Raw genomic sequence first — 14,052 nt, 5'->3', positions numbered from 1 at the left:
TTGTGTGTAAGCTATTTCTCAATAAAGTTATGTTACCAAAAAAAGAGAGAGGTGTGCTAGAATTCACGTATCCAAATGTTGAAATTACTTCAAGAGCCAGATTACAAACTGTGCATTAAAATTACTCTCATTATTTTTAGTTACACCTTCAAAATTTTTTAAACAAGAGATTATATTATGTAATTTAATGATATCTCTTAATCATCAAAATTGACTCCAAATAACTTAGCTATTTTCAAAAATCAAATGCATTTTCAAGAGGCAAATATTTGCTGCCACTAAGAAGCATGCATGAATGGCTCTTATGGGAATTAGCTACTTGGAAGAGAGCCTGATGAATTTAATAAGAATGACCTGGATTGACTTTAGAATTAGTGCTTTGGTGGAAGGGCATCAGGATTGATCAATTTGATAGAGGGATCCTGGGGCCACATCACTGGCTACCTTTATTCCCTCCCCCAGGGAGAAAATACCTGAAGTTTAAAGGACCAGTCAGATTCCAGAACAGGGCATGTCATGCTGTATATATAATTTATTAATATGTACATGTTTTATGTTAATTTAAAGCCTTTTTGTTGCATGATTGTTTTCCCCCTGCAGTTTCTCATGAAACTGTAGCCAAGATGCCTTTCTGAGCTTTATCCTTGTGCCATAACTCTGTCACTCAGTGGCTGCATTTGAGGAGGACAAATAATTATGTGAGCAGCATGACTCTCTGATGAACAAATTAAGCCCACTATTTATTAGTAATAACTGCTTTCTCTTACAGTGGATAATGAAGAACTGCAGGGTGGATTCATGTTGTGCTTCCTGGATGATGGATGTGGTATGAGCCCTGGTAAGTTAATTATCTAGATTCCTACCTGGCTGTTAGAACAAACAGCCTGAAAACCTATAAAATAAATAAAAATAAATTGAGCTATATATATAAAAACAGGTATTGAGCTATTAGGGAAAATAAACCCCAGACTTAACATATTGTTGAGCTTTTTAGGTTTAAATATTCCAGCTGACAGAGTAAATTCATTGTAACCATCTAAAGCAAGACCAAAAGTGAATGTAAATCAATATTGCCAGAAAAAATGACAGGCACGAGGCACAGATTTATTGTAAGGAACAGCATCTGGGAATGAATGGAAAACAAACACAGTCTGTGAGATTGTCTTTAGCACACCCTTCAGGTACTGCTTGCAAGAGACCCGAGGCAGTTTCTAGTGTCTTCAGGCTATTTTAAACTTTTTGTTTAACCTTGAGGTAGAGGTCACCTCTCCTTGTTTTTAGCAGTTTGTGTTTTCTCCCTGCACATTCAAAGGTTTAGTTGCTTCTTGAATGTTCTCATCATAGTGAAAACATCTACAATGCATTGCATGATTATCTTTGTATCTTCAAGGCTAGCAAAAGGCAGCACAGAGTAGGTACATAATATTGTTTGCTGTGGAATTGAGATGTTATTCCTTCAGATAAAGGATTTGCATGAATTGGGATACCTTATCCCTGAATTCTTATAACACTTGTGTATGTCCCTCAAGCTAGGCTTTTTGACCACCAGATTTAACAAACAGTGAGGGAGTTCAAATAATATGGTAGTGTTCTGGTCAGTTCCACACCAGAGGAAAGAATGATCATCGGTGCTGATAGAAGCTAAGAATAAAAAATAAAGCAATTATCTTCTTTTGAGTCTCCAAAGACCCCCTTGGTCTGAATGGTAAAAGACTATGTGTGACATATTCTAAAGCAATTCCTTAAAAAAAGAAGTAACTCCTTTATATGGGTCCACAAACAAAATAATCAAAACACAGGCAAGTGACAAATATTCAGATCTTCAGAAGAAACTCACTTCAATTGACATATACAGTTGTATTTTAAAAAAGCCCAGTAGTGTTGAGAGCAATTCTTTATTAATGTTGGAACTCAGGTGATAAGTTGGAAGAGTTTTTCTGATGACTGAAAATAGAATCCGTCTGTTGTCCAAGCTGAGCTCGATCAATCTTGACCCTTAGAAGATGACTACGGTGATTTCCAAACTCTTTTCACTTGCAGTCTTGCCCCATTACAGTGCATTCCCCACATAGCAATCCTGAGTGCATTTTTTTCTTTTAATAGATCATATTGATGCCCCTGCTTAAAACCCTTAGTGGTCTTCCATTACTTTAGAATAAAATTCATATTCCTCAGCAACACTTTCAATTTCTTGCATTATTTGGCCTCTGTCCACCTCTCTGACCTTTTCTCGTACCTCGCGCTTCCACACCTGGCTGGCCTTTCATCATTTAAATCTCATCTCAGATGACACCTTATGAAGGAGGCCTTCCCTGAGCATTCTATCTGCAGGCTACATTCTTGTTAATTCCCTGTAACATTACCCTGGTTTTATTTCCTTTACTTAGTGCTCTCCAAAAGGATCTTGTTTGTCTACTTCTTTCTCCTACCATGACATAAAGTTATTGAGGACAGGGGTCATGCCTGTCCTATTCAGTGTTCTGTCCCTGTGCTCAGAACTCTGGCCACCATACATGGGAGTCTGTATGATGTGTGATTAAAAACCATGGGATTTGGTCTTCTGCAACTCTGGGTGATAGTTCTGTGGGTACCATTTATCAGTGTGACCTTGGGAAAGTTACATAAACTCCTAAAACTTAAATTTCCTCATCTGTAATGTGTAGATAATAATAATAATAGTATCTTCCTTGTAGGCTTGTTATAAATATTAAGTAGTTGGTGCAAATAAAGTATATGATATAGTACCTGGCACATACTAAATAATAAGCGGTAGCTAATATTATCATTATGGATACCCTCGTCTAATAGCCAACCCTTAATAAGAACATGTGATAAAATGTCCAGTTAGCTTCAGACAAGCAGAGTGTCTTTACACACCTCATGCCACATGCCACTGAACTATAGCATGTCTGCCCCCAGACTGACACAGGGTCCTCAGGGCAATTCTGGAGCATGTATTCAGGTAGCCCAATTGGGAGACCCATTTCTATCTTTTCCTATTTCCCTGGGAGCATTCCTGTTTCTTGGAGGTATGTATATTCTGAAGTTCAGAGGATTCTTCTCTAGAATTCCAGAATGCCCTGGAGAGATCAGGAGAATAACTCTCAAAGTCTGAAATAAGTAGCCCTTCCCAGTTAGTAGCAGACCAAAAGCTATTCTGCCCTTCTCAGTCTCACATGAGACTGGATAAGTGCCAAAAGCATAGAAAATTACTAGTGGTACAAATAATTATAGCACCTTTAATTTATTAGCATTTATTAAATGGCATGTATTGTCTTTAAGGTTAACACATCATCTCATTTAATTCATTTCGTTTATCTTCATCAACAAATCTGTGATATAAGTGTTAGTAGTTCCCTTTTAGGGACAAGAAATTTTTTTTTAAATTAATTAATTAATTTTTGGCTGTGTTGGGTCTTCGTTGCTGAGCGTGGGCTTTCTCCAGTTGCGGCAAGTGGGGGCTACTCTTCCTTGCGGTGCGCGGGCTTCTCATTGCGGTGGCTTCTCTTGTTGCAGAGCATGGGCTCTAGGCGCATGGGCTTCAGTAGTTGTGGCACGTGGGCTCAGTAGTTGTGGCTCACGGGCTCTAGAGCACAGGCTAAGTAGTTGTGGCGCACGGGCTTAGTTGCTCCGTGGCATGTGGGATCTTCCCGGACCAGGGCTCGAACCCGTGTCCCTTGCATTGGCAGGCAGATTCTTAAACACCGCACTACCAGGGAAGCCCAGGGACAAGGAAATTAAGGCTCTACTTCCCCAGGGTCACGTGGCTAGGTCTGTCTGACCTCCTTCAGTATATTGCCGTTATGATCCTGGTCAGAGATCATGGGGCCTGACAAGGATCCTTGTCTTTGGGCTGACCCAAGAAGTATGGATTTGTCCTAATATATGTGTGACATCCTGACAACTGGACCTCTGGCCGGTGTGAATGACTCGTAAGTCCTAACCACTTACATGTCTTTGTCAATTATAGAGCAAGCTTCCGATATCATTTACTTTGGAACATCCAAGAAACAGTTATCAACTTCGAAGTTTATTGGGCAATATGGCAATGGTCTTAAAAGGTGAGAATTTTTTTCCTTAATGCATATATTATTGATTTTGATTATTGGGAATAATATTTGGTTAAAGGAAATCTTAGAAACAAATATAAACTTGAGAGTCCTATCTTGTTTTAGAATTTCCACTACCCATAACTGACTTGAACCTTTACAATGTTTTAAAATTTAATTAAAATTTAAAATTTAAATTTAAAATTTAATTCTTAAATAGATGATGAATCTTTTTTTCAGAGATGGCTGAAGCAGCACCCCTGTAGCTTAAAGCTTCATCACATCTCTATGTCGTATTGTTTCTCAAAGCGTATCTTAGTGTAGGTGTTATATGTGTCCACAGCTTATGTTACTGGTCTGCCTCAAAGAAAAGTGAGGACATGAGGCTACGATCACCTGTGTAGCGCCTGCCAGGGACAGATGATTGTTCTTTGCTGGAGCCATGGACAGCACCTTATCTCAAGCCAGAATGTGGGCCTGGATTGGTTCAAATTCTGCTCTGCTTTGAGAAAAAAAAAATCATACTTATACACTCTTGGTGATGAGTCAGCAAAACAGTGGAGTTATTTCTATGAAAAGAACAACCTGGTAGAGTACACGATATCATGCTCGCCTGTTCCTTCTTTCTAGTGTTTGAGATGTAAACTGTTATGTTCTTGATTTTTAATATAGTGGATCCATGAGGATTGGAAAAGACTTTATTCTTTTCACAAAGAAGGAAGAAATGATGACCTGTGTGTTTTTTTCTCAGACATTTTGTGAAAGAGAAGGTCTAAGTGAGGTAAGGGTTGAGAATTTTCCTTCGGTTCCCATGGTAATGGAATTGTTTTCATTTACCGTTTCAGGAGGTAAAGTCTACCATGGGTTTTTTCTGATTATGCTTTAGAAATTTAAGAGTATATTTGGGAAATGGAGAGAGGGTAGCTGACCATTCTGGGGTCATTGGAGGCCTGTCCTATTGATCCTTCCTTGAGTAGGTTTGTAACTCCTAGACAGTTTTCAGAATTTTATTTTTATTATCCATGTACACAAATTTTCCAGAATAAGAGGCTCCCTTTGGCACAATGAGCTTTTTGGAAGAAGCTTGCAAAACATTTCCACCACTTGTCTGTAAATTAGAGTATCATTTTTAAAATAAATAGACTATTGGATTCAAAAGGCTTGGAAAACAACATCTAAAGAAATTGAATGCAAAACAGACTTAAAACTGTAACTCTGTTGACCATAATTTCAATTCCATTTGCTGACCCAGAGACATTTTATTGATTTGCAGTGTCTGAGTTTAGTATTATGAACATCAGTTATAATTCAATATAGCAAATACATGTTGAGGAACTGCTGTCTGCCTAGTACTGGGTAGACCCTGTGGAAGGTAGAAAACAAGCGGGACCACCCGACCATCAGTATTTTCAGTCTTATCACCAAATAAGGCAGACACGTATGAACTGGATAAATAAAAAAACGGATGTTTAAAAAGCATGCTGTTCAATGAGTATGTGTTCCTGCTGTTACTCAATTGTCAAAAGCAGTGATATGGATGGAGAGATGAGAGAACCTTGAGTGGCCAATGAGGGTTTTATGGGGAGAGGACAACGTGTAACTGGAAAGGTTGGTATGTGGTGAGAAATGGCATGTGGCAAGTCTCAGACCTGAGATGACTGTGGGGTTTGGAGGGACAGTGTGGAGATGGGGGACTGTCCAGCAGGAGCCCAGCATGCCCGCTGGCAGCAGTGGAGTGGGGCTGGTTAACAGGAATAGTCTGGAAGCAATAGGGAGTAGCTGAGTGGGATTCTGACATGAGGAAAAGCAATACTTTAAGCATTTATATTGTACTTTTTGTATGTAAAGGGCATGGGGAATTGGACCAAAGCTGAGGTTATAGTTTTCCTAAAATGGGCCATTTCCTTTTATTTTTTTTAAACTAAAGCCTGCAGCCCCTTTCCATTTCCACTTCTACAGAGGCAATCTCTTTCAACAGTATTAGCTGATTCTGTTGCTATTTTCCTGTAAATCTCTATATAACATGCTAGTATTGCTACTTCTTGATTTGATTTAGGCATTATCTATTCTATTAACCTCCCACTGTAAAAGAGGAGGATTTATCTGTTTCTTTTTCTTTGCTCCCATCACACATACATACCCTTCCAATTCTCCACCCTCAATATGGCTCAGTTGTAATTTTGGTTGTGCCAATATTCACTATTTACATTAGAGACTATATAGACACTACATACAATTATAGCATGTCATAAACTATTATTTTTCTCTCTCCTGCAAAACTTTTAATTAATAATTGCTAATTGCCTGCTTAGTGTTCTGTGTGCTTATCGCTATCACTGAATATTTGCCTGGTCTTATATGTCTTTTATCACTGTGTTAACCCCAGTCTCAACCTGTTATTTTGATGGTTCCACCGTCTTGAAGAACTCTACGCTGGAATCTTCTTATGTGCTGCACCTCACATTCCTGCTTTCCATGGCTGGTGGTATTCAGCTGCCATCCTGGGATATGCCCCTGCCATCACTCTGGCAATTCTCTTTACTTCTCTTCTGTGTCAGGTCTTTCCTAGTATGCTCCCTCTTCTTGGTGTAACATATCCTCCATTAGCTTTCTCAGCAAGAGTGCATGAGGGGTAAAATATTTTGAGACTTCACATGCATGAAAATGTTTTTATCCCACCCAAACACTTAATGATAGTTTGGCTTGATGTTTTTTCTTAGAATTAGTTTTCTTTCAGGATTTTGAAGGCATTGCTCCATGATCTTATAATTTCTAGTGTTGAGAAGCCTGAAGCCATTTAAATTCCTGAGTTTTCTAGGTGACCCATTCTTCTCCCCTCCCCCTCTATTTTTGGGAGGGCTTTTCCCCTCTGTTCTGATTTCAGTGTTTTGCCTTTGGGTGGGTCTATTTGTACTCATTGTGCTGGGTGCTTGTTGAACATTTTCAGTCTGGAAATTCATGTCCTTTAATTCTGGGATATTTTCCTGTAATATTTCATGATTTTCTTCCATCCATATCATCTTTTCTCTTCTTTTACAACACCCGTTCTTAGCTCTTAGATGTCTAGAGACAGTTCTTTAGTTTTCTTACCCTTTCTCTCCTGTTTTCTGTCCTTTATATTTTTGTTTTGTTTTCTGGGAGATTTTCTTACATTTATCTTCCAACCCTTAAAAAGAAAATTTTTTCTGTATTCATATTCTTTACTTCTAAGGAGTCTTTTTAGTCTCTCAATATTCGTTTTTAAAGATATGTAGTTCTTGTTTCATGGATACAGTATTTCTTCTTAGAGCTCTGAAGATATTAACTATGATTGATTTTTTTCCCCTGAAATTTTCATCTTCCTCTTATGGTTTTTGTTACCACTGAGTTGCTTTGTTTGTGCTTGTTTATTTGGTCTCTGTCTGTCACATTAGAGGCTTTTCTTAGATGACTGTTAATCCTGAATACTTTAAAGATTAGTTCAGTAAAGTGCCAATTGAAAGCTCTGAGAGTGTGGGTGGGGCTTGACAGCTATGCAGGTCACAATAATGGGATCTAACTGGGATGTTTTATTGGAAAATCTTCAATATAATTTGCCTTATGTCTTTCCTTCTGCGCTGGTCGGATATCTCAAAGAAGACTCCTACAGGCTTCTGCCTGAAGGTCTAGCTGACAGCTTCCTGGGAGCCAAATGAGAGAAGAGATCTGGGGTTCTCAGCATCCAATATGTATACTTTTATTTAATCCCTCTAATCTAAGTAAGGTCCCCTGCCAACTGTGCCTGATATATCCTCTAATCCAGATGTGCTTTGTTCCACTCTTTCCAGTTAATAAACATCAGTCCCTGTGGAGGTCGGGGAGGAGCTATTGCCAGGTGGGGATCTGGATGCTACTTCTAGCTCTCTTCTCCTTTTACCCTACCTCCAGAGTTAATTCATGCCATCAATCGCTGAGCCTTTTAGCAGACTCTGAATTGTAAATCAGGCTAGTGCTTCTCCTGCCTGGCACGGGCTTTGGATTGGTTACTTGGATATGCTGTCATACTTCTTGGATATGCCGTCATACTTGGATATGCTTTTCAGCTTCTAAAATGCTGATACTGTTGTCCCCTCTGCCATTCTACCCATAATTCCATAGGGGGCTGAGTTAGATTCCATCTGTTCCCACATTCTACAGTGGAACATTTTAGCATAAAACTCCAAGTATACATATTTGTCATGTGTCTCTTCCTTATAAAACTAGAATACCTGGGAAAAATAAACATTTAACTTAGTGTTTTATAATTTGGCTGGATGGTAAATGAACTGAATTAGGATCAGACAAAAGAATGATGGTTTTTCTTTGCGTATTTCATAGTAAATTGATGTGTGTTTTTTTAATAGGTTGTGGTTCCAATACCTTCATGGTTAACAAGAACTAGAGAATCTGTCACAGATGATCCTCAGAAATTCTCAACGGAATTGTCTATAATTTATAAGTATTCTCCATTTAAAACCAAAGCTGAATTGATGCAGCAGTTTGATGTGATCTATGGGAAATGTGGTAAGATCATCACAACCCTGAAATTTTGATGTGAAAGTATTTGTTTTCAGTGTCTTATGAAAGACTATAAATATGATTTTGTATTTTCTTCTATTTATAGTATCACATGGATTCTCATATGGGGCAGTTATTCATTTTATTTATATAAGTTTTGTCTCAGGAGAATCCAAATGGGAATAATTCTTAAGTCCCTGACATTGGGAGAAAGGTTTGTACTTGTGTGATCGTGGTGAAACTGGATAAGAAGAGGATGATGCTGGCTATTACCACAAGGAATCACAGTCTCTGCACCAGATGCTTTACTGCAGCATCCAAGATTAGATGATGCCAGGGTTTATAAGAGAGTTAGCAATTTATAAAATAACGAATCCAGGTTTCTGTGCCAGTCTTTCTCCAGACTTCTACCACTTTTCATATCTGGAAGCAAAAAGATTCCTACTCTAGAGAAAACTATTTGCATTCTGCTTTTTGTAATGTTTATATGCAAAATTCTGTTATGTTTATATTAAAATTCTGTTTTATGTTATGCTTATAGCAAAATTCTGAGAATTTTTTTTGTGACTTGGCCTGTGTTACCTTCAAAATTTCTTCTCTAACCTGTGGCATTTAGTTTAAAAGTGATGTTTTATGTCATCCTTTTCCCTTTCTCACAGCGGAAAAATAGTGGCAATTAAATAAATATTCATTTCATTAACGTATGTGGCATACTTTATGGACAGTTAATGTAATCTCTTAGTTGCCTTCTAATTGTGAAATACTCATATAAATGAAAGATGTACTGTTTCCTGAATACTTTTCTAAATGCTTTATAAAAATTAACTCATTTAATCCTCTAAACAACTCAGTGTTTTAGGTACCTCATGAGCTCCATCATATAGATTAGAAAACTTAGGTTCAGAGAGGTTAGGAAACTTACCTGAGGTCATTGTGCTAGTAAATGGTTGATCCAGGATGTAGACCCAAGTATTTAGGCTCCCAAGTCCAAGTCCAAATTATTAGTCACTCTGCTATTCTCCCTTCTGTTTTAGTATTACCAAAAAAACTGTAATTGGTTGTTCTTAAAATTTCTCTGACAGTGGTGTTTGTCTTTATATTACAATCAACTTCATAAAGAATTTGAATTTTTTTGTTTACTGTGCTTTAGAGCAGGGGTCAGCAAACTCTAGCGCCTGCAGGTCATATCGGCCCCATAGCTGTTTTTGTTAATAAATTTTTATTGGAAATAGCCACGTCATTCATTTGTGTATTCCCTATGGCAGCTTTCATGCTACAGCTGTGGAGTTGAGTTGTGAGTAGATGTGAGAGGCCTGCAAAGCCTGAAGTATTTATTATCTGGCCCTTTACAGAAAAAGTTTACCAACACCTGTTTCAGAGTCTAAAAGCAGTACTTCATATTTATACAAATGTTGAAAATTCATCTTTGTTCTTATGTGCATTGATTTCAGTTCTGCCAGTGAGAGCTTTGCCTATAATACAAATTTGGTTCAGGCTTCTAACAGTTTTTGTAATGCAAATTATGAAAAGAGTTCCAAAGTTTAAGAATCCATATTGAAAGACATAATGAATTGAATAGTAAAAAGAAGTGCTATACTGTAGAAACTCAACACTCTTTGGCAGAGAGTGGAATTTGCTATAAGACGTATATCTTGGAACTTATCCAAGCATATTATTTACTGAAGTACAAAAAGAAATTTGGTCTATAGCAGGCTTAATTCCATAGGTGAGATAATAGCACCATGACTAACACATAGTATAGTTAAATATTGACGAGTCAAATATCTATTTTTCCACTAGGTACTTTGCTGGTTATTTATAACTTGAAGCTTCTGCTTAGTGGAGAACCTGAGTTGGATGTTAAAACTGACAAGGAAGATATACTGATGGCTGGAGCTCTTGAGGAGTGAGTAATATGAGTGTTTGTCAGAACAGGTGTCAACAATGGCAGTGAGCTTGAGTTAGGAGCTCTACATCCTCGTTCCAGGTCGGGGGCCACCAGGCCTTGTCTCTAGAACAATTAATTTTACCCCAGTTACAGATGAAGTAAGTTAGGCTAGACAACTGATTCGCAAACCTGGCTGAGCCTCTGAGTGATGTAGGTAGCTTCTTGAGAAGTATAGGATCCTATCACATCCCAAATGTACTGAGTCAGAATCTCCAGATATCAAGCCTAGGAATCAATATTTCTCATATGTTCCACAGGTGATTCAGAGGAATATGACTGAATGACAATTCAGAATGGCCCTATGAACTGTATACTTGCAGTTTATAAATAAATAAATGGACATTCATTTTTCTTGGCTATTGGGGATCCATAGGAAACAGAATTGAGAAAACAGTAGGGGGCATGGGTGAAAAACTGTGGAGAAATACGAAATAGTAATTAACCCTGGATTTCTCTAAAGTAACTTTGAATTTAAAACTTATTAGCTTGAGCCTATAGTCTCTTAGTGTCAGCATGCTAGAGCTAGACGGGATTTATTTTTTTAACATCTTTATTGGAGTATAATTGCTTTACAGCGTTGTGTTAGTTTCTGCTGTGTAACAAAGTGAATCAGCTGTATGTATACATACATCCCCATATCCCCTCCTTCTTGCGTCTCCCTCCCACCCTCTCTATCCCACCCCTCTAGGTGGTCACAAAGCACTGAGCTGATCTCCCTGTGCTATGCAGCTGCTTCCCACTAGCTATGTATTTTACATTTGGTAGTGTATATATGTCAATGCTACTCTCTCACTTCGTCCCAGCTTACCCTCCCCCCTTCCCATGTCCTCACGTCCATTCTCTACATCTGTGTCTTTATTCCTGTCCTGGCCCTAGGTTCATCAGAATCATTTTTTTTTGTTTGTTTGTTTTAGATTCCATATATATGTGTTAGCATATGGTATTTGTTTTTCTCTTTCTGACTTCACTCTGTATGACAGACTCTACGTCCATCCACCTCACGACAAATAACTCAATTTTGTTTCTTTTTATGGCTGAGTAATATTCCATTGTATAGATGTGCCACATCTTCTTTATCCATTCATCTGCTGATGGACACTTAGGTTGCTTCCATGTCCTGGCTACTGTAAATAGTGCTGCAATAAACATTGTGGTACATGTCTCTTTTTGAATTATGGTTTTCTCAGGGTATATGCCCAATAGTGGGATTGCTGGGGCGTATGGTAGTTCTATTTTTAGTTTTTTAAGGAACCTCCATAGTGGCTGTATCAAATTACATTCCTAGCAACAGTGCAAGAGGGTTCCCTTTAGAGCTAGAAGGGATTTTAAAGGAATTTAATCTAGTCTGATTCATTTCGTGAACCACTGTGGTGCAATAGAAATATAGTGAGAGCCAGATAGCCTCATCCACCAGAGGGCAGGCAGCAGAAGCAAAAAGAACTACAATCCTGCAGCCTGTGGAACAAAAACCACATTCACAGAAAGATAGACAAGATGAAAAGGCAGAGGACTATGTACCAGATGAAGGAACAAGATAAAACCCCAGAAAACAACTAAATGAAACAGAGATAGGCAATCTTCCAGAAAGAGAATTCAGAATAATGATGGTGAAGATGATCCAGGACCTCGGAAAAAGAATGGAGGCAAAGATCGAGAAGATGCAAGAAATGTTTAACAAAGATCTAGAAGAATTAAAAAACAAACAGAGATGAACAACACAATAACTGAAGTGAAAAATACACTAGAAGGAATCAATAGCAGAGTAACTGAGGCAGAAGAACGGATAAGTGACTTGGAAGACAGAATGGGGGAATTCACTGCTGCAGAACACAATAAAGAAAAAAGAAAGAAAAGAAATGAAGAAAGCCTAAGAGACCTCTTAGGAGAAGAGAGAGAAAGGACCCGAGAAAATATTTGAAGAGATTATAGTCGAAAACTTCCCTAACATGGGAAAGGAAATAGCCACCCAAGTCCAGGAAGCGCAGAGAGTCCCATACAGGATAAGCCCAAGGAGAAACACGCCGAGACGCACAGTAATTAAATTGGCAAAAATTAAAGACAAAGAAAAATTATTGAAAGCAGCAAGGGAAAAATGACAAATAACATACAAGAGAACTCCCATAAGGTTAACAGCTGATTTCTCAGCAGAAACTCTACCAGACAGAGGGAGTGGAATGATATACTTAAAGTGATGAAAGGGAAGAACCTACAACCAAGATTACTCTACCCAGCAAGGATCTCATTCAGATTCGATGGAGAAATCAAAAGCTTTACAGACAAGGAAAAGCTAAGAGAATTCAGCACCACCAAACCAGCTCTACAACAAATGCTAAAAGAACTTCTCTAAGTGGGAAACACAAGAGAAGAAAAGGACCTACAAAAACAAACCCAAAACAGTTAAGAAAATGGTAATAGGAACATACATATCGAAAATTACCTTAAACGTGAATGGATTAAATGCTCCAACCACAAGACACAGGCTCGCTGAATGGATACAAAAACAAGACCCATATATATGCTGTCTACAAGAGACCCACTTCAGACCTAGGGACACATACAGACTGAAAGTGAGGGGATGGAAAAAATATTCCATGCAAATGGAAATCAAAAGAAAGCTGGAATAGCAATACTCATATCAGATAAAATAGACTTTAAAGAATGTTACAAGAGGCAAGGAAGGGCACTACATAATGATCAAGGGATCAATCCAAGGAGAAGATATAACAATTATAAATATATATGCACCCAACATAGGAGCACCTCAATACATAAGGCAACTGCTAACAGCTCTAAAACAGGAAATCGCTGGTAACACAAAAATAGTGGGGGACTTTAACACCTCACTTACACCAATGGACAGATCATCCAAACAGAAAATTAATAAGGAAACACAAGCTTTAAATGACACAATAGACCAGATAGATTTAATTGATGTTTATAGGACATTCCATCCAAGAACAGCAGATTATACTTTCTTCTCAAGTGCACACGGAACATTCTCCAGGATAGATCATATCTTGGGTCACAAATCAAGCCTCAGTAAATTTAAGAAAATTGAAATCATATCAAGCATCTTTTCTGACCACAATGCTATGAGATTAGAAATCAGTTACAGGGAGAAAAACGTAAAAAACACAAACACATGAAGGCTAAACAATATGTTACTAAATAAGCAAGAGATCACTGAAGAAATCAAACAGGAAATCAAAAAATACCTAGAGGCAAATGACAGTGAAAACACGATGATCCAAAACGTATGGGATGCAGCAAAAGCAGTTCTAAGAGGGAAGTTTGTAGCTATACAAGCCTACCTCAAGAAACAAGAAAAATCTCAAATAAACAATCTAATGTTAACCTAAAGGAATTAGAGAAAGAAGAACAAACAAAACCCAAAGTTAGTAGAAGGAAAGAAATCATCAAGATCAGAGCAGAAATAAATGAAATAGAAACAAAGAAAACAATAGAAAAGATCAATAAAACTAAAAGCTGGTTCTTTGAGAAGATAAACAAAATTGATAAACCATTAGCCAGACTGATCAA

General features: G+C 37.9%; 1 protein-coding gene across 1 annotated transcript in view; it reads left to right on the top strand.

Annotated features, from left to right (window-relative positions):
- Positions 1-14,052, top strand: part of MORC1 (MORC family CW-type zinc finger 1) — a 213,858-nt gene that overhangs the window by 35,400 nt on the left and 164,406 nt on the right. Inside the window, 5 exon segments of the mRNA XM_061192725.1 lie at positions 770-838; positions 3,971-4,061; positions 4,722-4,830; positions 8,411-8,570; positions 10,365-10,470. Coding sequence (XP_061048708.1) covers positions 770-838; positions 3,971-4,061; positions 4,722-4,830; positions 8,411-8,570; positions 10,365-10,470 — 535 coding nt within the window.

This window comes from Eubalaena glacialis, chromosome 6, assembly GCF_028564815.1.
Source record: "Eubalaena glacialis isolate mEubGla1 chromosome 6, mEubGla1.1.hap2.+ XY, whole genome shotgun sequence".
In the NCBI taxonomy this organism is placed as follows: domain Eukaryota; kingdom Metazoa; phylum Chordata; class Mammalia; order Artiodactyla; family Balaenidae; genus Eubalaena; species Eubalaena glacialis.
The sequence above is the reverse complement of the archived record's forward strand: the minus strand, read 5'-3'. Positions and strand labels throughout refer to the sequence as shown.